Source organism: Centruroides vittatus, unplaced genomic scaffold, assembly GCF_030686945.1.
Source record: "Centruroides vittatus isolate TY-2023 unplaced genomic scaffold, ASM3068694v2 scaffold_1209, whole genome shotgun sequence".
NCBI lineage: Eukaryota > Metazoa > Arthropoda > Arachnida > Scorpiones > Buthidae > Centruroides > Centruroides vittatus.
Window position 1 is genome coordinate 1,194,662 of NW_027122673.1, and position 23,651 is coordinate 1,218,312.

The 23,651-nt window shown below is 36.3% G+C and overlaps 1 protein-coding gene across 1 annotated transcript; it reads left to right on the plus strand.

Annotated features, from left to right (window-relative positions):
- Positions 1 to 885: 885 nt before the first annotated feature.
- smid (nuclear valosin-containing protein-like smid) lies at positions 886 to 23,584 on the plus strand. Its single transcript, XM_067284511.1, is given in 21 exon segments — positions 886 to 1,083; positions 4,882 to 5,005; positions 5,082 to 5,224; positions 6,414 to 6,644; positions 9,058 to 9,142; positions 13,006 to 13,070; positions 13,697 to 13,831; positions 13,909 to 14,128; positions 20,281 to 20,425; positions 20,497 to 20,634; positions 20,947 to 21,143; positions 21,217 to 21,296; positions 21,486 to 21,608; positions 21,678 to 21,782; positions 21,866 to 21,928; positions 22,001 to 22,079; positions 22,082 to 22,122; positions 22,193 to 22,399; positions 22,474 to 22,550; positions 22,617 to 22,779; positions 22,846 to 23,584. Coding segments are annotated over 21 exon segments (2,655 nt in total). The 5' UTR covers positions 886 to 954; the 3' UTR covers positions 22,951 to 23,584.
- Positions 23,585 to 23,651: the final 67 nt, after the last annotated feature.

The following is a 23,651-nucleotide window of genomic DNA, read 5'->3' on the forward strand; positions in this document are numbered from 1 at the left end:
AGTGCCGCCTGCACTATAAAATACAAAAATTTTAAATACTAGTTTTTTCGTTATAAAATTTACAAAATTAATAAATTTAATTTTAATTCGCAATAAATTATTCTATAAAAATGATACCAATTAATAAAATAAAATCGTAAAAAGTTTTTTTATGGTACAGTATTTAAATATTTAAATTTTTATTCATGCATTATATGAATATGAATTTTGCACGTGTCATTACCAAACAAGATTTTCCGCACGTAGCGGCCACAAGCGCATTTCTGCGGGTTCGGGGACCGAACCCGCAGAAATGCGCTTGTGGGTCCGGCCATACCCACATTAGAGCGGCCGAGTAGTGAAGACGGGCCCAACATCTCCGGGGACGGATCACACCCAAAAAATTCACGGGTTTTCTGACCCGTCCGGATTTGTTCCGGGGCGGTAATTTGATACAATAACCGCTCAACCCTCAATGTAACACGCCATCAAAATGGCCGCCAAGATGAATTATACACAATAAAATTTAAGTTAATTTAAAACTTTACAAATTTAATTATTTTTTACATAAATTAATATATTTTTATTTCATTTTATTCACATTTTCAACTTTATTCAAAAATATTTTCTCAAAATGAATATTTTTTATAACTTCTTCAAAGATCTGGCAACATTTTACCTATTAAATTACACATTAAATAAACACATTAAAATTTTAATTTTTTTTTACATTTTATTAACAAAAACATTTCCCTATAAATTTAAAATACACCAATGATAATACACGACACGAATTTAAAAAAATAATACCTATTCGGGATGAAACGGAAAGAATTTCTTTCGAAACTTCTATTGGTCGAAATAGTCACATGATTAGCGAATCGTCCAATAATCTGTTGTATGACAAGAGATGCGCTTCCTAATTTTAGATCGGAAGGAAATGCTTTACACGTGGTTAGCGTACATGGCGGAAAGATGGATTATATTTCGTTGAAAGCGTCGGCGAGAAACAAGCGAAGTCTTCCGTTTAAAGTCAATAGGAACCCAAAAAGGAATAAAATGATGTTCGCTGGTGATCCTCGTTTCTTACCCAGAGTTAAGCAGGTAAACAGATCGATGATTAAATGTCATATTGAAAAATGAGTCTGCATTCTTTACGTAATTTTACTTTATTTATTCATTTTCTTATACATAAAGCTCCGTTATATCCTTCTGAAATAATTTGAACTACTTACAGTCTTCACCACAAAGCGAATTAATTATTATAGGCCGAATTACACGTTACCCTGACTGGCACTCGTTGCGCCGCCTGCTGATCTGCTTGATTTATTTTTCCATTTTTTAAATAATTTATTATCTTTTTTTGAATTATTTATAAATAAAACAGAATTTTACGATTGGAAACTTGATTTTAAATGGCTTAATTAATATGTTTTGCTATATTTAAGGCAAATATTGGTGAAGTTTGCTAATGGTAAGTGGCGCAATAAGCGCTAGTACATTTTTCTATCTACAGCTGATTTATCATTATTTGAGTTGCTTTGAAATGTTTCTTTGTATTTTAATTATTTAAGAGCAATGTTATGATCCATTGTAGTCGTGCTCGAAGCAGGATTACCTATCGGAATCAGTTTTTGTGTCTGTAATTTAGCAAATACCGGAGTCTTTTAATCCTGTGGTCCGTCAACACCGCCTTTTTGCTTTCGATTTGTTCTCGAGCTCTGACGGACGGTGCTAAGAACGGCAGTTGACGTTCACAAATCGTGTGTAAGCACGCTCGTTAACTCTCCTGAATTTTACCTACGATTAGAATTTATTTATAAGGCATTTGAGATTGCTTAAATTGACCGGTAAAGAAACAAAGAGAAGCTGCACTAAGCAATAATGTAACAGTATAATGACTCTGTTAAGTTTTATAACTTTTGTAAAATTAGGTAACGATTTATTGAACCTATGATGACTTTCGAGCATTTTTAGTAGTACTTTTGATTTTAAAACAGAAATTTTTCTCTTGTAGAAAACACAGCCTGCAAGATGTATATGAGAAAGCTTTACAAAGGTTCAAATATGGTGCATCTATTTCCTCGAAATTAATTCTACTCCATTAGTGCCCTTTAGATTTCAATCGACTCCAAATATTTAAAAGGTGTATTTTGTGTTCACAGTCATTCGCAAGTTGTTTGAGCAGCCATCATTCAAAACCTCGTTGATTATCATGAAGTATGTGTTTATTTGTCGTAAAGTACACAAAGATTTTGAAATAGTAAATTATAAAAACATAAGCAATTTATGTAATGCTTCTGTTGGATGGTATAAAAATTTCTGACTTTATACCTGTTAATGTAATTCTGGCAGTGAAGAAGGGCTTCGTTGATGATAGCGCCTAAAATTAAGCAAACAACATATAGGGGAATGTTGTTTGTGTGCTGTCTATTGTATGGTGATATCTATTGTATAATAGTGCAGAACGGTAAACTATAGCGCAAATATTAAAGTGACAATAACTGGAACTGCGCTACGAAGAAATTTACAAGATAAATTTGTGATTTTTATAGTTTTTATTTTTGAATATCATTATTAACTGTGTAATATTATGGCAGTTTTATCATCTTTATAATACTTAAGTGTACATCAGTAGTTATTTATTATGTGTTATTTATCGTAAATTTTAATTGTAAAATTGTCATATGCGCTGCCCTTAATACTATATAAATGATGTATTTATATTAAAAAAACTAATTGAAAAGCAGGCAAATTTATAACAGTAAAAGTAAAACAGCAAAGCCATTCTTAGGACGAGACTTATGTCTTGGAGAACATGAGCAACACGTGGGCAAATCTCGCACTTGCACCTGTTTGTGAAAGTCTCACCATTTTGTATTTTATTTTGACCCTGTTCTCAGTCCCCCGACTACCTACAAGTCTGGTTTTTTTTATGTGCGCGTGATTTGGTCACCAAATACTCTGTGCCAAATTGCAACTCCTGAAATGTACTCTTTGATATCTCTAAGGTGTTCAGTCGTTGACAGCAGTGCGATTTTAGAGACGAGACTATGTCTCCTCAAAAATAAACGAAACAACTAAAAAAAATTAAGTGTTCGAAAAATGCAGGCAAAATTAATGCAAAATTCTGGTCCACCTGTTCTAATTCAAAACACTGGTCTATAGTATAATCTAAATAAACATAATTAAAACACATTCTCGTAAGAAAGTTTAACGAACAGCTAGTCTTTGCGCCTTCTGGTCTATGTTATTGCTTAGTTTGCTCATTTGGCCGTACCAAGGCTGCTTTACCGGGCAATGTGTCCGTATGCCAACAAATGGGTAACACCAGAATAAAGTACTATAATCAAAGTTAATTGGTTGATCGATATATAAAGCTTATTTGTTAATTGGATAGACCATCCTTTAAAGGAAATCCCAAAAGTTGTCAGAGTATTTGTGTAAATCTAATTCAAACTGCTTTTTCTTGGAGCTTTAGAAAATTAGAATTGTGCTTTTGTGCAATGAGACATATCAGTACAGTCAAAAAGTTCAAGGACTAAGCATATTGTGAACAAATATGTTTATTAAGCAAATTATCATACACATCCATGTTTAAAGGAACGTCTTTTGGCCACGATGCACTACTGCCGGAAACACTGCTGAAAAGCATTTTCTGGAATTAGGAGTAAGGCCTTCTGGAATACATTGATAATCTCTGTGGATGATTGGATCCACGATGTCGTTTCGTACGGTAGCGGTGCGTCGTGGCCGAAGAGCATTACTTTGAAAATGGATGCGCGTAATAATTAACTTAAATTTATTTTTCACAATGTGCTTAGTCCTTAAACTTTTTGACTGTACTGGTATAAAAAGTTGCATTTGCCAGCAGGTTATTCTACTAAAAGCAAAAGATGTATTATTAGGAACCAACAAGAGAAACGAAGATACAGGGACAGTGCTAGATCATTATTAAAACATATGCAGCCTCGTTATCTGTGATGCAAATGCAAAAGTTTATTGCGTCCTTTGCTTTGTTTGTTTGTTCTGTGGAAGTGTGATTATTATAGAATGTCTTCATAATGAATTCGTAGTCCGAAAGCACTAACATAGAAACCAAGATGCTAGTTTTTTGCTCAGAGTAGAGAATGTATTAGATGTTTATAATTAAATATGTTTATTGTATGCTTAAAAATTTGCATTTGTTTTTGATGGTTAGTAGCGATTGATGTAACTATGCAACATACCAAAAAATAATACGAATTATTATTGTTTTTGGTGTAAGATATCTTCCATTGATAAGTTAATGTGTAAAGCTGTTTATTTTTGTTTCTTAACTAGCCGAGTTATCCAGCTTTACTCGGGAAAATGATACACTAAATAAAGTTAACGTAGGCCCAAAATTCCGATACGTGTGGGTTTGGTCTGTTTGAATAAATTTGAGACATATCGGCAACTTTTTTGTGGCACAACACAACCGTGCAGCAGAGAAACGAGAATTCTATCAGTTAGGTTTTTGCTCGGCATTGCATTGCCAAGCCAATTTCATTTTATCCGTGAAAGTCGTGTACCGTGTTTGAAAAATAATGGCATCTAATAGACATTATAATTGGAGTTGGCCTAAATTTTATACCCGCCGCTCGCTAGCTGCATCCACAGTATTGACGGGTCTCCATTTGTCTTGGTATCTGCCATGGCTTCGTCATAGTAATTCTTCTACGTCGGGAACGACAACAAAGCTAACGGAATTTTTTAAGAGATGACGATCGTAATCGTTGTCTGTTAATGAATTCTTGAGTAAATCTTATACAAATGATCGATGTTATGGTAGGTGACAAATATACCATATATTGGGGTTGATAGTCATACATTTGTTCGATTGTAACAATAACAAATCAACGCATCTTATTTTTCTTCCAGTTGTTGTTTGCCCGAAAGCACTCTAGCGTCGTGGATGTGGACAAACTGGTGGCCGACCTGCAGCAGACGTATCCGGAGTATCGGAGAAAAAAGCATTCGGCTTTTCGGAGGGCCGTCGATTCGGGTAATTTTCCGTTCGCACGAACTTAATTTTAAGATTTCGAAAATATTTTTTGTTAAACGGAATCACTTTTTTACAGCAATCGATAAAATAGAAGAGGAGACGGAAACGAGTAAGAGCTGCGTCGGAGAGAAGGGAGAGGGAAGTATTCGAAGTGGTGGTTCCGATCAGTTGCCGGATAGCGATTTTTCCCCCGATAATGAGAATTATGTAGTTTACGAGGTTACTGTTGTTGTTATTTTGGCAATTACTAGTTTTTAATTTTGTAATTTAATAAGTTTATTTTATTTTTTCCTAAAACATAATAAATACCTTTCAGACTATTCTAGATGAAAACTCTAGTGCTTTCGTATTATAAGCTCGTCGTTGGGAGCAACGAGAAATATAGATTGACACTAAGTGTGAATTGTTTTTGTTTAATTCCTCGATCTTCACCTCTTAACTCCTTGCGAACATGTAGCTCTAAAGCACTAGAACGCACTAAAATAGTTTGAATCGAATTTACGTTCGAGGAATTTCTTAATAAGTGCGCTGAGATGTAGTTTTTACGTTTCGGAACATTGTATAGTCGAGGCACATTTTTCGCCACGTACATATGTTGTACGGCATTAAAATTTACGTAATTCGTGATATAATGCTTTTATGAGAGCTTTTCGTAATGCATACAATCATTTTTGGGAGTTGCAGCGAGTTTAACATTAATTTTTTTGTTACGGTTTTGAATACTTGAAATTGTTACATAATTCTGTAATACAAGTTCTCATTAAAGCATTGTATGATTATTTTGTTTAATAATTAAACATCTTTTTTGAATTTACCCATATAATATATCGTCGATGGGTGTTATCAGATTAAAACATTTTGAGGATGAAAATTTATAAAAATGTAACCACAAATACTAACAGAAATTGTGTCGTTAATGCGTCTTTCCGAGAATCGTATTTTCTTAATAAAGAAAAAGTTTCTTGGAATTTTTATGACAAATTCCACTTCAAACATTGACGTCGGCTACTACGAGATTTTGCTTCTTAGACAGAGAACATAATAATCTTTTCTTGGAGATTATTATGCCGCATTTCTTGTAAGAGGTGTTTTATAAACAACCGCAGAGTAATTGAATAAGAACATTTCCCTACGAATTCTAATTTGTGTAGTTGCGGAAATTCCTTCGTGTGCATATCTCGGGAATTTAAAGGAAATGCTCGTGTTTTAGTGTTACTAAATCAGTAGAATTTTAAGACTGTCATAAATTCACTTGCGTAGAAAGTAAGTGACTTAGAGAGACTGACGACGAGGACGAGAGCCACCCCTCGTAACCCGCAAAATTGTTGCCGTCAATGTTTGTAGTAGAGTTACCGTTTTGCATTTAAAAATAAATGACGTTTTAACGGATTTTTCCTTAATATGATAGGATACAAATATGGTGAACAAATCGATCACGGACTTATATCGAAGATCTCCGGCGAGATCGTTGGACAGTCACATGACCAAGCGTTCCACCACGCCTAAAGAGAGCTCTCACAGGAGAATAGTGGAAGGAGAGTCTGCCGGTTCCACGCCGAATGTTCCGGTGGTCGTAGGAATGGAGGACGAAAAGTGCATGAAAAATTACGCTTCTAGAACTACTCTGAGCGAAGAGGAGGTAATAATGTTTAATATATTATTTGAGAAATTGGTATATTAAATTTTAAAAATTTCATAGTGGCAAACAGTGAGGAACCACATCTAAGGGTTTACATTAAGTGATAGTAGATTATTATACAATTTTATCTTGAAGAAAGTTAAATTGCATAGATACAGTAATATTAAAGTATAAATTTTATTATAAGAATACATTTTTTGTTAATCTCGTACTTTTTGGTCAAGTGAGAACACAAAAAAGCATCCTGTCGACACTAACTGATATAATTTAGTACACTACGTATGCAGTCTGACAATTATATGACGAGGCCAATTTTATTTTTGCCGAGATAGAATCGTCATCTACGAAGCTATGCATCGTCCTTATTGCCAACTTTTGTCTGTAATCTGGCAACGGTGCAACGTCCTACACTAAGTGTGACGGGAAATACGGCACCACATTGTCATGCTAGCAGCATGGAGCAGAGAGCGAATATTAAATTCTGTATTAAACTCGAGGAACTGCAGTAACCGTACTGGAATTTTTTGTCACAAAAACCAGTTTATGCATTCTGTCATCTGCCCTACTCCTAAATTTCCCCTCGTGAATATTTTCTCTTTCCCAAAATGAAGTTACCATCAAGAGGGCACCTCTTTAAAGATGTATAAAGAGTCGTGACGTCGAGTCTTTGGGCCCTACCACAAGATGGTGTCAAAGATCATTTCAATCTTTACTAGATTGTACCACTCGCCGTATCGATGCAGGAGGGATGTACTTTGAATAAAATACAAGTTGTACTCAAGTCTTAGGTTATAGAATAAAGTTGAAACAAAAGTGTCGTCGTATAATTATCAGATTGTGTATATACTTCAGATTAGAAAACTAGTCGACAGTAACTGTTAACTAGGTTTCCCTTGAGTGTAGTATATGAAGTATAGGATTTCTGTCGGGATATCAAAACCTGGCAATATCTATGAATGGCACTAAATTGGGTTTAACCAATCATTTCTTCCTTTTTGAAATGCTCTTCCTAAGTCTGCAACTGCGGGTATATTTTGACTTTATTCATCTTTTCTTCCTTTTATGATTTCTTTTGTGAGAAACCTTGGGCTAGGGGTTAATCCCTACTGACCACTTACTCGGCAACAGTCTGCAAAGACTGCCCACGTTTGTCATTTCAGATGGCTTTTTATTGCGTGGCGAAGGAGGTGAGCAAATCAACAGGTGGTTTGGAGTGACAGGAGACAGGTGTAATAAAATAACTAAGTATTTATTGACTAATTAAATCAAGAGTACAGGAGGCTTTATAAATCCTAAGGTTAAATGCGGTTATGCTATGCTACTTACACAAAATGACGACTAATCTCTAAACTATGTCGCGTGTCTAATCTGCGGTTCAGAGAGAGTTTACAAGTTCGGCCCGAAATACCTCTAATGGCAAGTATGTGACGATTGTGTGTTCACGGAAGCGGTAGGAGTCCTCAGTATCTTCCAACCGGTGTCTTCTCTCTTTAGCTGGATCGAGTCCGCCGTATGGAGGTCCGAGTGTCGAGGTGGCATTATCTCCAATTATAACTTTTTATGACGATCGCCCCGAGCTTCCGGTAGCTCTCGCTTTTATCTCCTTGTCGTGAGAAAGGGGTCAAGTGATTGGCAAAGGTTGACGACGACGACGCATTTTTGACAGCTATCTGTCAACTTTCCCATCCGTTTGTTATCGCAAACGGTGACCTCTGATTGGATTCTCACAAGGAGCGTTTTTTCTATCAGATATGTTTACAATTAAATTTCCAACAACTGCGTTAAATTCGCAGATTTCACACTTTGTTCTGGCTCTTAATTGGTTTGATACAAATACAGGTTCTCTCCTTCTTTTTAGCCTGTTGATCTTGGAAACATCAACAGGCTCTTCTGCAGAGAAATAAATAACTTTTCTCTTTCTCGTCAGGTCTTTTGTTCACGACGAATGCTCCTTTTGTATTCGTTGCTAAACCGAACAAAGATATTCTCTGTGTTTCTTGAGAGGCCACTTTACTTCTTGACAATAACAGAGTACGTAAAATTATGAACGGTTGTGTTGTTATCAATTAAAAAATTATTAATATACAAGTAAAGCAGTTGAAGGTAGGGTGAGTGCCCCTACTTGGCACTGTGTAGGAAAGAGATTTAACAGGTCAAATTTTGTAATGTTTACACTGTTGTGGAAAATTTTCTAATAAAATCTCTCAACGATGGCACCCCTTTGGGCAAAGGAACAAATTATCACAAGACTAGCAGACAGACAAGTTCTGTTGTTTTTCGACTGATCCATATACATATTTAATAATAATATATATCCTTAGATATTAACGCAAAAGATTTGTGTTCGAGATGCAATCGTCACTAGCCAAAATAAACCGTAAAAACAGTTATATAATTATCACCTTTTTTACAGGTGATTAAAAGTAGTATTGGTAATAGAAGACCGTTGCGCACTTCCGAAAGCATCGTCAGTAAAAAGCTGGCCGGAAAAAAGAAAGGTAAATTTTATTTTTTGGATTTTATAGTCTATACTAGAATGATTATAGTGTCGCTATTATAAAAACCTTCAAATGAGTATGGTATTGTGTCAAATTGGTTTGACGAGTTAGCGCGGCATCATCAAAATATTTGCACATATAGTTAAAATTTATAACCACTGTTCTTTTTGTACATTAGTTTTGGATACAACAATTATTATTTATGTATTCTCCGAAACATAATCTTTAAACTTTGTTATTTTCGTGCATGCCGCGTAAAGGTCACGATTTGGAACACGAGCGATGTCGAGTGTACATATCGTACATTTTGGTAAACAATATTAAGAAACGAGGATGGACAATGTGAAGTTATTAGGTACTAGTGATAGACTATTATTTAACCAGTAAGAATTCATCAGGCATGCGACATTTGTTACTATATATATATATAACAGCCGGGAAAATATGGCGATTGGTCGACAAATGACCCCCAAAATTTTTACATTTTCGAATAACATATCACTAAACTTCATTAGCTAGTTACTAGCAATTCGGTTATCGTGTGGACTTAAAAATTTGTGCTTTTTTTCTAACTGGTGGCTATTTGTGTCAGAAAGAACACACAAAAATCTGTTCAAATATCTCAAATTATCAATGAACTACGGGAGCAAACACGCCCGTATGCAAATCATGATAAGAATAGTCCGAACAAGAAATTAGGAACAAATATTGTGACGCTCTTAAGGGATCCAATCATACAAGGAGTCGCTCACTGTTTGAGAAGTTGCTGTGATTTTGTCAAAGATGCATTTCGGGCTCAAGCTCCTCATCGGTTTAACCTAATCCGACATCACAATACGCACATCAGAATTATTAAATAATTTCTGATGTCGAATTAGGTTAAACTGATGAGGAGCTTGAGCCCGAAATGCATCTTTAACAAAATCACAGCAACTTCTCAAACAGTGAGTGACTCCTTGTATGATTGGATCCCTTAAGAGCGTCACAATATTTGTGTATACGCTCGATTTAGATATAAAGTATATTAAGATCTTATTACTTATTATTTAAAAAAATTAGGCAGATTTGGAGTTGTTGCTCATTAGTGGGTACTTTTCTTTGCCCACTGAAAATGACTACCGGTCAACTGTCAAAGATCTTTTGGTTCCTCTCGGCCCATAATATTGCCAAAAATAGAGGTTTTGCAGTATAAAAATATACATTTATATTGACTCAATTTTTGGTTGTCAACATTTGAAAGTTGCAAAAGTCCTCCACCTTTATGGATTTTTTTTGACTGTTCAGTTTCAATAATTTGCTCTACCATTCTTTGTAAAAAAGATTAGGCTTAATTATGTAGTACAGACGGTCATTCTGCGCGTGTGTCCAAGTTTGAACCATCATCCCTGCTTGCAGAATGGACCACACTGAATGGTTAAAAGCACAGGAGAAAGCCAGAAGCCTGTTGTATTGAGACACTATTGAAAGTGTGTTGTGTGTATCATGGCTCTGAAGGTGAACTGGTTTTGGGAGAGCTATGTAGTTGCACTTTTCCACGCAAAATATTCAGTGTCTCAAATTCAAAAATAGTGCACGTTGGGTTCGACAACTATCAAGAACATAATTAATTGGCATAAAATTCAAGAGATGCCAGCTGTTTGATCACTCGCAAAGGGGACTAGGAAGTGAGCGTGCACTGCAGTGATGCTGCCTGTGTCTCAGAGGTTGCATAGAACGGCCCTCCGGGAAAACTCCCTACACATGCTATGGCCACACGACTGCACGTGGCATAGTCAACTGTAAACCACACCCTGCGTGAGAAGGTAAACCTCTGGAAGGTCTTCAAAAGTTGTGGACATTACCGAAGTGAGATCCATTGGTGTAATAGAAAGACCAACAGCAGATGCCTCTACAAATGCCATTTATGGATGAGGCATGGGTGTACTTATCAGATTGTGGCAAAATTTGAGCCCTGACATACACCTAATGTGAGGCAAAATCCTGTCCCCCAGTTCATCCATCATTGCAAAGCAACTTTCTTGAAGGGATTTTTGGTTGTCGCAGGATACTGCTATCAAGGCAAGTTAACTATTTGTCAGGTTCTTAAAAACTAAAATCAACTAGGCCTTCTTTCAGCAACATATTCTTGTTTTATGGCATTTCCATATAATCAGTCTGGGTGCATATGGATAAGGCTTCATCGCATACGTCTCGTTCTACCTGTAACTTCATGGAACAGATGGCACAAGACACCTGCATTCAGGCTATTCCATTTCATTATATCTGGTGAAGTCACCAGATGCAAGTCCTATGGATTTCTGTGGGTGTGGACTACTGAAAAGAGCACTTTCTGCTCATTGTGTCACTACTCTTTGGGGCCTGTGGAAAGCCTGTCAGGAGGAATGGCAGAGGATTCCACTTCCTGTACTTCATTATAGCTTTTTACAATGGAAGTTACGGTGCAGGGCTATTGCCAAGACACAGTGTTTAACAGTTTCCACAAAATTGTAATGACTAAGTCCTAAAGAGTAACATATTATAAAATAACAACTTCAGTAATCAGATATTTAACTGGCCATGAAAAGGTTAATAAGGGGATGCTTATAGGAGCTTGTGCTGTCGGCGCATTGTTAAGGGTTGTATAATTGTGGTAGATAAGAAATGGTTTCAACTTAAGGGCGATTGCAAGATGATGATCTTGGTTGAAGTGTCATATAAAATACGACATACAGATTCGGAAGAGGTAATGCTATTATCTACTGTTACAGTGCACAGAGATGTCTTTGGTAGAGCTGGATAAGGATTTATAAATCTTTCTACAATGTAAAAAGAGGTCTTGTGAAATCTAAAACCACCTCCAGTCTGAAGATCTAAGTACTTGCAAATACACACGGCTGCAGTCTGTAGACTCTCCGGTACATAGATTGTGTATTGGAGAGTCTACAGATATCGTATACCGTGATCCTACAAGATAGAAGATGCAAGGTAAATGTCGTAGAGGAGCCTTTGGTACGGGATCAGAATATTTTAGGAGCCATAATTTTTACAGGCAGTGCTGCAAATGTATTGTATTGTCAAATTAAAAATTGCCTTAATCGACGTACGTTTGACATTGCTTGTTACACGTCTTGCAGTTGTTCCCGAAAGTGCCAATTTGTTTTTTCATAAAATATATTACTGTTTAAAAAATTTTTAATTCTTATATGAGACTACCAGGGCACAGGGTCAGTACCCTAATTGCCACTTACACATCAAGTTGGTGAAACTCGCCCACTGTCTTTTGGACGAGTTTTTATCGAGTGGTGAGGGAGGCAAACGAGTTGGCAGGTGTCCTTGGATAGACAGGAGACAGGTTTAACAAATAAAAAATAAAACAAGCATTTATTATATTACTAACTATAGGATACAGGATGCTACACAAAGTTCGATACATAGATAGGTTATATGCGGCTAAATGCAATTATATAGTCTAATATTTTACAAGAGCACCATCTACCAGCTAGGCCTATTTTGTGAGAGAGAGAGAGTTCGCTGTCCGCTGATAATTACCTCTAATGTTGGAGGAGAGCTATATGCGGCAATAAGTCCTATATGGAAGCGTTGGATGTCCTCGACGTCTTCTCGCTCAGGATCGGGACGGGCGACCAAGATGACACAAATACCAAAAACAATTTCTGAGTGTGAACTCCCAAGCTTCCGGTAGCTCTCACTTTTATACTATTGTGGTGGAAAAGGGGTCACGTGATTGTCAAATGTTGACGATGAGGAAGCATTTTTGACAGCTCAGTGTCAACTTTCCCACTGACTTGTTATTACAACCTGTGACCCAGTGACAAATTGTAAAATTATTTTGTACTTTGTTTTTAAATGTATTTTTTTTGCAGATGCAATTCTTCAGCAACCAGGAATAACATTTTCAGACATCGGAGGAATAGAGCCTATGTTACAGGTAAGTAAGAATATGCTAAAATTTCTCACAGCTCACACCATCCGTGTAATTTTTATTGTGGTAACCTTTAAATATTACATATGCATTTCGGGCTAATGTATTATCTTAGCTCCTCTTCAGTGCTGTTTAAACAATATTACAATAATTATAATACGGTACACAATAGAAAGTACAATAATTATTGTAATATTTCTTTTCTTTTCTTTCGAAGACACAATGTAGTGACGTAAACTTAAACACTGGGCGAATTTTTCATCCTTTTTATTCGGTTGGAATAAAACCGAACCGAATAAAAAGGATGAAAAATTCGCCCAGTGTTTAAGTTTACGTCACTACATTGTGTCTTCGAAAGAAAAGAAAAGAAACGAAAATACAAAACACGGTTTCCTCAAGATAGAACTATTGTAATATTGTTTAAACAGCGCCGAAGAGGGGCTAAGATAATACATTAGCCCGAAATGCATAGGTAATATTTAAAGGTTACCACAATAAAAATTATACATCACTAACCTGGATGGTGCGAGCTGTGAGAAATAATCAACCCGATTAACGAGATTAAAGTGATAGAAGACGACGATAACATTAATTAATTTTAAAAATTACTCTTACGTTTACGTGTTTTACAGGAGATTTGTAAATTGTTGGTTCACATGAAACATCCCGAAGTTTATCAGCGACTCGGGGTGACTCCGCCCCGCGGTTTTCTGCTGCACGGTCCTCCGGGTTGCGGCAAAACTTTGTTGGCCCATGCCATTGCCGGGGTAGGGACACACACACATTTTAAACAAAAAAAAGATTTTTTTCTTAATGATATTAATTGAAAAAATTATTATTTCAGCAACTAGAGCTTCCATTCATAAAAATTGCAGCTACGGAAGTGGTGTCCGGAGTCTCCGGAGAGTCCGAAGAAAAAATAAGAGATCTGTTCGACAAGGCGGTCAACAGCGCTCCGTGCATTCTTTTTATCGACGAAATCGATGCCATAACTCCCAAACGAGAGACCGCGCAGAGAGAGATGGAAAGACGTATAGTGGCGCAACTTTTAACGTGCATGGACGGTAAGGAAGTTAATTGTATCTTTTTTGTACTGTGAAGTATTGTATTGGGTTGTTTAGAAAGTAAATTTTGTTATTTTTCCCTGTGGGGGAAAATTTTTCTTATGTATAAATATTTTAATGACCATTTTGATCCAATACCTGCTGTCATCTTTCTGGTGGTAGCACAATTTCATCCTCATTTGAAGTAAATGTTTTACCATTTACAAAATTTTGTAAAGACTGGAACAAGTAATAATCAGATTGACAGATCTGGCAAATATGGTGGGTGTGGTAGCACACCCCATTCAACCTGTGACAGTTTCTGATGAGTTAATGCCAGACATCTCAAGTTTGTTATGATGGTAAAACACTACACTTTTTTTGTAGATCAATTCTGATACTAGGAGATGTTAGGTAACTTCTTTTATTTAATTAATTTAGATTAATTATGAAGTGGGACAAAAACCTGCAACTGCCGCTTACCGTGCAGTTGCGTTGCCAATTATGCTACCTGGAAACATTACACTATAACCATCGTTGGTTACTACGGTGCCGGCTGGAGATACATCGAGTACCCCCGTTCTATAAACTCACTCGCGAGGCACTCGACTGGCCATTGTATACCCCGGCAAGGCAAATATAAACGAAACTCTAGTAATATATTATATTGGGTTATAGTAAGCCAATACTTCCATTGCTATCAGACTATTTAACGGCTATAATATTAATAATGTATTGCTTGGTAATTTATTATGTTATAGCCCCATAGCGTATGGTAGTAGTTGGCTTTAGTAATGTAATGTATCGGGTTTTAGTAGAGTTGTTTGTTCAATTCTGGCCTTTTGTTTGAACAATATCTTTAGTTTGTCCAGTTGATGCAGTAAACTTTCAAATCAATTGTGAAATTGTCTGTTTTTTCTTTTTGCTTCTTATCAATTTCCTTAAAATTTCATCAAACAGAGAGTGACACTTTTTTTTTATGAATATCAACTTTTGAAGTGCTTTGAGCTAGCTGATCTCTTGCATTAAACATTGTTTGATGACAAACAATCCATTTTTTGTTATGATTTGCTTCAAAAATGAATTGTTGTCTTGACATTTGAGAAGCAAATCTCTTTAAGAACACATGGAACCCAAAATATGCTGCTTTCGGTTTTCCATATTTGATGGGCACAAAAAAAAAAAAAACAAAAATTGCACAGAATCAAACAAACTTTTTTACAAATAAACCTTATATAATGACAGACATTTAATTTTGATGGCTATGTGGTCTAAAATGAAGCTGGCAGGTAAGAACACAACTAATCCCTGTGGTAGTAAAAAACGAAATTACTTTCCAAACAACCCAATGATTGCCTAAGATTTAAGTTAATCCCATCGACGTCGGATATTGTGGGAATGTTACGACGATGTTGCCGAGCGTGGGTACGAAGCCACATCTGTGTAAACCCTTCCGCCCACTGTTTGGCCAGAAACTGCCATTACAGGCAATGTTGCCAATCACAAAATCTGAAACAACTTTGATCTAGATAGAAACACAATGGGGATTTTTAATCCACGATTTAAAATGTAAATATAATTTGAGTTTTAATACTTCATTGTAGTACATTTATTACCTGATTTACATAGTATTTTACAGCTATTCTGTTCTTTCAGTAACAGTCTATACTCTGCCACCAAAAGGTATAAGAAGCAACAAGTAAACTTCTTGTACTGCATCTGTATTTAGTTTGGGTTCATACAGAAAACAGCTAGGACTTTTCTTACTTTATCTCTTGTTTAGCTAACAACCTGTTCTTTGCCAATTCAATAGTTAATTTGCGAAAATATTTAACGGGTCCTCGACACGTTCTTCTGCATTCCTCCAGCCTGTCATAAATTGAGATAGTAGAGAATATTAACAGTTGCCCAAACTAATATTCTGGAATACTATTATATGACCAAATCTTTTGCTAAAGGAAATGATCGCCATTCGTCATCAAACTGGTTAAGTTCAATTTTCACAATTAATAGCGAGGTCGAGGCAAAAGTTTTAAACGGAATTCGGCGTCGCTTTCCCGTAAGCCTAGAAGTTTGACAATGGCGTTTGGAATGTCGAGCACGATTCTACTGACTTTCCAAACACCATTGTCAAACTTCTAGGCTTACGGGAAAGCGGCGCCGAACGTCAGATGTACACGTTTTCGCATTTAAAACTTCGACCTCGCTAATGCTGGGAAATGAACTGCCAAACTTACAAGAGGTTTTGGTGATTGCCGAGGTTGTGCGCTACTAACGAGTCTAGTGCTTGCAGCTTAGCAATAATGCCATTTAGGTTTAATGAAAGTCTCATGTTTATTTACTCTCAAAGATAAGAGTTTTTAAGCAGTAGTCCTCTTTGATTTAAATCGTGTGGCACCGCTCGTTGAAAAAGGCTCATTTTCTAAAAGGGATTTCTTGATGGAAGAAAAATGTATTTCCTGCACATCTTGAGTCAATTTCAGACAAATCTGTAGTTACCAAGAAAGAAACTCTACTAAGTGTACTTAAAATATCATGATTAGGGATTGCAATTGCTGGATCCCTCATCCAGCAATCCAGCTGGATCCAGCAATCCAGCTTTTCTAAAAGGGATTTCTTGATGGAAGAAAAATGTATTTCCTGCACATCTTGAGTCAATTTCAGACAAATCTGTAGTTACCAAGAAAGAAACTCTACTAAGTGTACTTAAAATATCATGATTAGGGATTGCAATTGCTGGATCCCTCATCCAGCAATCCAGCTGGATCCAGCGCATTCTTCGGCCTGCTGGATCCGCAAATACTCAATTAACTTTCTAAATAATGGCGCAAAAGTCTACGTCGTCGCGTTGCCGCTTTGCTAACTACTAGACTGCTACTAATTACTTACTCACTACTTTACTAACACTAATAATTAAATTACTTCTAAATAAACTATACCTTAATCAATTCAACAAAATTTAATAAAATAATAACGTATTCAATCGCTTCTAACGATCTTCCTCAGTTACAAAAAAATACAACATTAACTATAGAACATAAAATGTGTTTGGAATAAATGTAAAAAGAATAGTGCTTAATTACATTCCATTTTTAAACAAGATACATAGATGTACTGCCAGGTCTAATAATTTTCGTATTGTATACCGACGTAATCCCACTGTTTTCAAACTTTTAAGAAACGATAAAAAGAAAGAGGATCGGAATTCAACAACGGGTATATATTCGGTGCCTTTACACGACCAACGTTTCAATTCCAAGCTCGTTTATGTGGGTGCAACGATGCGCAGTTTAAAACAAAGGCTCGAGAGCACAAATATACAATCAGTAAGAACCTTGACAACACTGCGCTGCCATCATACGCAAGAGAGAAGGATGTTAACGTTCAATGGGATCAAGCGGCAATTATAAAAACGACGACGAATAGGCAAACGGTCAAACATCTTGAGAGATTGGAAATCTGCAAGGCGCACATGACAACTGGTCGTATAAACCATAGAGATGCGGACTCATTGTCTACCATGTGGAGATCCTTTTACATTAATTAATGTTATTAACGGACAATGCTGGTTTCATTGGATCTCATATACAGGGTGTTTTTTTTAAACTGACGGTACTCAGAGACATCTGTAGAGCAATCTAACAGCCGGACTGTCGCCAAATTTGGAAGAGTGACTAAGGACGACATGGGAAAGAGATTCCGCGAAGAAAAAAGTAGTACCTAAATTTTCCGGTAGGGGTGGATTTGGCGCTGTTGTAGCAAAACAGCTAAAAATCTGCATAAAATCCAGCTGCAATTAACAAACACACGAATGAATAATCAGACAGAGGTTTCAGTGTAATAACGAAAGTTTAATTAATCAGCAAATAACCTTCTCCCTTCTTCAATGTGATCACCGTCCTGCTGGACAACTCATTGCATCCTGAACACCGTGTTCTCTATGGCCGAACGTAACATGTCCGCAGGAATGTTCATCACAGTTCGAGAAATGTTGTCCTTCAAAGTCATCAAGTTTGGGACACTAACAAGATAGACCTTGGACTTTAAGTAACCCCACAGGAAAAAGTAACATGGGGGGAGCGAGTATCCGGGGAGCGAGGCGGCCCATGCAAGTGGAAAAAAGCGACTGATGACCCTTTCTTCAGTGAAGTGCTGGTAGCTTTTTCGCTACAACAGCGCCAAATCCTCCTCTACCGGCGAATTTAGGTACTACTTTTTTCTTCGCGGAATCTCTTTTCCATGTCATCTTTAGTCACTCTTCCAAATTTGGCGACAGTCTGGCTGCTAGATTGCTCTACAGATGTTTCTGAGTACCGTCAGTTTAAAAAAAACACCCTGTATATATTTTTTCCGCTATTTATTTTGTTTATTTATCTATATTTTGTCCGTTTGGGCGTTTTTCGTTAATTTTCATATTTATTCCGAACACATTTTATGTTCTATATTTAATGTTCTATTTTTTTTTGTAACCGAGGAAGATCGTTAAAAACGATTGAAAACGTTATTATTTTATTAAATTTTGCTGGATTGATAAAGGTGTAGTTTATTTAACTTATTCTACTTCCAGTACATAGTTTTATATACTTATAAATAACTACAGACTAATATGTAGAGCCTATATATGAAAACTGGTAAGACTGATAGCCACTTAGCCACTGATTATCCGTCCTTACATTATTATAATATATTAATATAAATTAATCAGTAGAATTACCTTTGCTATTATTTAACTTAAAGATTACATTATAATTATAATCTAACTAAACATTTAAAGTTAATATTCTCTATCTCGAATGTTAAACCGAACCAAAGTTAAGTTTACTACCTAAATGTGTAAGAAGTTTTACTGATTTATACCAGTCTAAATAATAAAAGCTTTTTAAGTATTTTTAAAAAATATTTTATTTCATTAAAAAACATAAATTGCAGGATAGATAGATAGACAGATAACACTTTATTGCACCAAAAATACATCCATGCTGGATCCGCGCTGGATCCAGCTGGAATGATTTCAATCCAGCAAAAATCCAGCAGGATTCCAAACACTGCTGGATTGCAATCCCTAATCATGATACTCTGCTGAAAACATGCAGACCTAAATACTGAATTTCGATCAGAACATTTTTAACATTCATTTTGTGTAACACACAGATTAGCTTTCTCGTAGTACGTTTTGTTCCTTTGTTCACTAGTGTACCATATATATTTCTGATACTGTCGATTTTGTCTTTTTGCATCTCTGGAAATAATGTCGATGGCTTTCTTACGATAATTTTGGTATTTTACATTGACAACCGCTCGTCTCTTCTAAAAAATATTACGAGATACGAAGACAATGTTTTCACGGCACGACTGCTGCAATGCAATCGATAGCAAAAATCTTGTTTCGGTAACAAAACTGGGCTTCCAAAGCACGGTAGTCCCTGGCAAATCTGATCAATGTTCTGTAACAATTCCTTTTCTTCTTGAAAAATTGATTTGATGGAACAGGTCAGGTCTGCAAAACTCTGTTCTGCCTTCCACCAATAGGCCCTACTGTGTCACAATAACATCTTTTATGTCTTTTTTTATGATCAAAGAAACAAACAACTCCTATTTCAGTTTCACAACTTTTGTGAAACTGAAATAGTGAGCTACAGTTCTTTTGACAAGTGTCATTGTGACTTGCAGGTCTACCTTCTTTTCATCTTGTTTGACAAAATCAATTTAAAAAATATACAAATGTTAACGGGGTTAACAAGATGAAGACAACACCTGTAAAGATTATAATGTTGCTCAAGTATGAGTACGAGGTCATATCTGGGAACAAATATCAATAACTATATGCAAGTAAAGGATGACAAATATTTATCTAAATATAATTAGAAAATACTGTATATTGAAGCCTATATTGTACATATGATGTCAGAAGTTTTGATATTTTACTGATGCATTTTATGTATATCATCTTTCTAGAATAATTCCAAAATTTTCAATTGATACAGCTGTACATTTCTAAAGTTTTAAATGGTAGTCAAATCACGTGTGTGCAACAGAAACACACATTAGAATACAATGTCACGTAGCTCAAATTCAATTAAAAAATCACCAAAGTATCTGAATTTTGTTTTTATAATTGCTTATAAGATTCCGGTAAAATCTCACACACTTCATATTGGTTTATCGATTTTCAGAATTAAATCAGAAGCACGGCAGCGCTCAAGTGCTAGTGATTGGAGCGACGAACAGACCGGATGCTCTGGATCCCGCTCTCCGCAGGGCCGGCCGGTTCGACCGAGAAATCTGTCTGGGAATTCCCGACGAGGATTCGAGGAACAGGTAATTTTCGACGTCCTAAGAATATTCTTCTCCGACGCTTTGAGAATCGAACGCCGAGAACTTATTTTCAGAATATTGAGGGTGCTGTGCCGACAGTTGAAGTTGGAAGCCGGTTTCGACTTTCAGTGGTTGGCCAAACGTTGTCCCGGGTTCGTTGGAGCAGATCTCATGGCCTTGACAAGAGAAGCGGCAACTGTTGCTATAAACAGGTATACCTTACGTAAAAACTAAATATTTTTTTTTTATTGTCATAATATTATACTTTGTTTAGGAAAGTAATGTATTTATAATGTGCAGAAAGCCAAGTTTATTTATATTTTGTATCTAGTTTGATTTTAATGTGTATTTTTGACAAGAAGCAGTTTGTTCTTTGGTATGTCATCCGTGTTGTAAGTCGATATCTGACAGCTGTTATCAAAGTTAATTTTGTCCTCCTGTGTTTCCAAATGCAGCAAACTAACAAATTGAACATATATTAAACATAATACTAAAGGTTTAATATTATTTTTAATCATTTTCAGGATATTTAATAATTTACAAGAAAGCTCTCAACAGTTCTATCCAGGTTGGACGTCCAACACTCCTTCGCTCGTCGGAACGCCAGACAGCAATCTGAGTGTGGACACCGAATTCTCTCAGAGGACTAATCACTGTGGAGGAGAGAATCCCGACAGCCAGTCGTTGCTGTCGGAGAACCCCGTGGACGAACTACAGTCGGGTACTGCGCATTTGGCACGTGTATTGTGTCGTCCAAAGAAATCAAATGACATTTCTAATCTTTGTTTTTCCAGTGCTGTCTTGGTTGAGAGACCAACCACCTCTTACAGAAGAACAATTGCAACAGTTATTTGTTGAGAAGTCAGATTTTGAGGCAAGTGAAATTATTATGGTATTAATTTAAACGTTGGCACTTTCCGGATGTTAACTAAATCGCTTTTATAATTGAGTGCCTGCAAATTGCAACTTTCTAGTTACTCAGCCATACAAAAATTATGTTGGTTATTAAGTACTTGAGCTGTTAGATGTAACATTAATGTTGCCAATTGTTTTAAAATTTCAGGCTGCTTTAAAAGTTGTTCAACCATCTGCAAAAAGAGAGGGTTTCGTTACGGTTCCAGACGTCACATGGGACGACATTGGAGCACTGAAGGACATCCAGGAAGAATTAAAGCTGTCTATATTGGTCTGTTTAGATATTACACCTAACCAATAAGACTTACATAATCTATAGCTAATTTAAAACTTTTTCTAGGCACCCATTCAGTATCGTGAGCAGTGTGAGTGTCTTGGACTGACAAATCCCGTGGGAATACTTCTTTGTGGTCCTCCGGGATGCGGTAAAACTCTATTGGCAAAGGTTATTATTTAAATTAAATGTCGAGCAATATTCGTATTAATAATCAAACCTTGATTTAAAGGTTTTTTTTTTAATCCATCCAGGCCATTGCAAATGAATCTGGCATTAATTTTATTTCTGTCAAAGGACCCGAACTGCTGAATATGGTAAGTTTAATTCCCGCATATTTGCATGTTTGGACAGAAACGATTTTCACTTCTTAAATATCTGATTATTAGTATGTTGGAGAAAGTGAGAGAGCCGTTCGGCAATGTTTCCAGAGAGCCAGCAACTCTGCCCCGTGCATTATATTCTTTGACGGATAGATGCACTCTGCCCCAGAAGATCAGATACTGCCGAGGTACAAAGATCGATTTAATAAAATTTTGAATCAAAATTTGTTTTCAGTGCATGATTTTTTTTTGTTTTAGGGCGGGGCGACTGCGCGAGTGGTTAACCAGATGCTTACAGAAATGGACGGACTGGAGAGCAGAAAAAACGTCTTTATTATGGGAGCTACGAACAGGCCGGACATTCTAGATCCCGCCATGCTTCGTCCGGGAAGATTAGATAAAATATTATTCGTCGGTCTTCCTACGGCATCGGATCGGGTGGAAATCTTGAAAACTATAACTAAAGTTAATAAAATTTGTTTATCGTTGAGGTTTTGTTTGGCACGAGGAAATTAAATTGTTTAACTTTTACTCGATAGAACGGCACGAGGCCTCTCCTAAATGACGACGTAAATATAGTCGAAATCGGGAACAGCGGTCTTTGCACCGGTTTCACGTAAGTAAATTTAGCCAATTGCTCGACAGAAATAGCATTTTGTTATTTATATTTCCTCTTTGGCAGTGGTGCAGATCTCTCGTCGCTCGTTCGCGAAGCGTCTCTGGTTGCCTTCAAGGAATATCTTCAACTTGCAACTAGCATGGATATAAAAGATATACAGCTCAAGGTGTCGAGACATCACTTTGATGCAGCATTGAAGAAGATTAGACCCTCGATAACAGCCAAGGTAATACAATTTACTTGTACGTGTAGGTTATTTTAATGCTGTTTTTAATGGAAATTTTTCTACTAGGATCAAAAATTATATGAGAGACTAAAGATAACCAAATGTTCGGTAGCAGGATTTAACACGAAATCAGACGAAGAAACATTCCAAAATTCTAACGACGACAGATGATTTTGATTTGCATTCGTCGGCAAGATGCCATTTTCGGTTCGTCGTCTACGTACGTCCCATAATGTTGTTATCTAGATGTTAATGTCAGTTTTGGATCGGAACATACTCTTTCGGTTTCCGACCCGGCAGCGATTTCTCTTTAATCTTCTATTGCCGAAGCTCTTATTTGGTACCGGTACAAAATACACACAGTCATATTCCAAAAAATATATCTTTGTTCTGATATTTAGCTAATTGTGAAGCATAAAGTCTAACATATTTTCTTCTTTATACTCGACCGAGTAAGACAAACAGAACAAAAAACATGCATTTTGTTTTCTCTCTTTCACGAGGAATTCCTAAATAGAAATCATATCAGTTTTAAAATATCGAGTACAAATCTAGAATTGACTTTTTTCCCAATTTTGTAAACTAAGGACGGAAACGACTGAATCGAGAGTGTTTCGGCAACCGGCCACGGTCGATACAATCTGGAGATTCGAAACGGTTACGCAAATGGCGAATTATTTATATACAGATATTTATATATATAATTTTCCCGACCCGTCTCTTTTTTAAAGTAATGACTATTTGTCATTGGCTGTATTTGATGTTTTGGAGTTTGTAGTAAATAAATTTTTTTAAATTAATGGAAGATTTGTATAAGTAAGGAGAGTTATTCGATATAGAAACTAGAGTGTACGGCACACAAGAAATTTGCA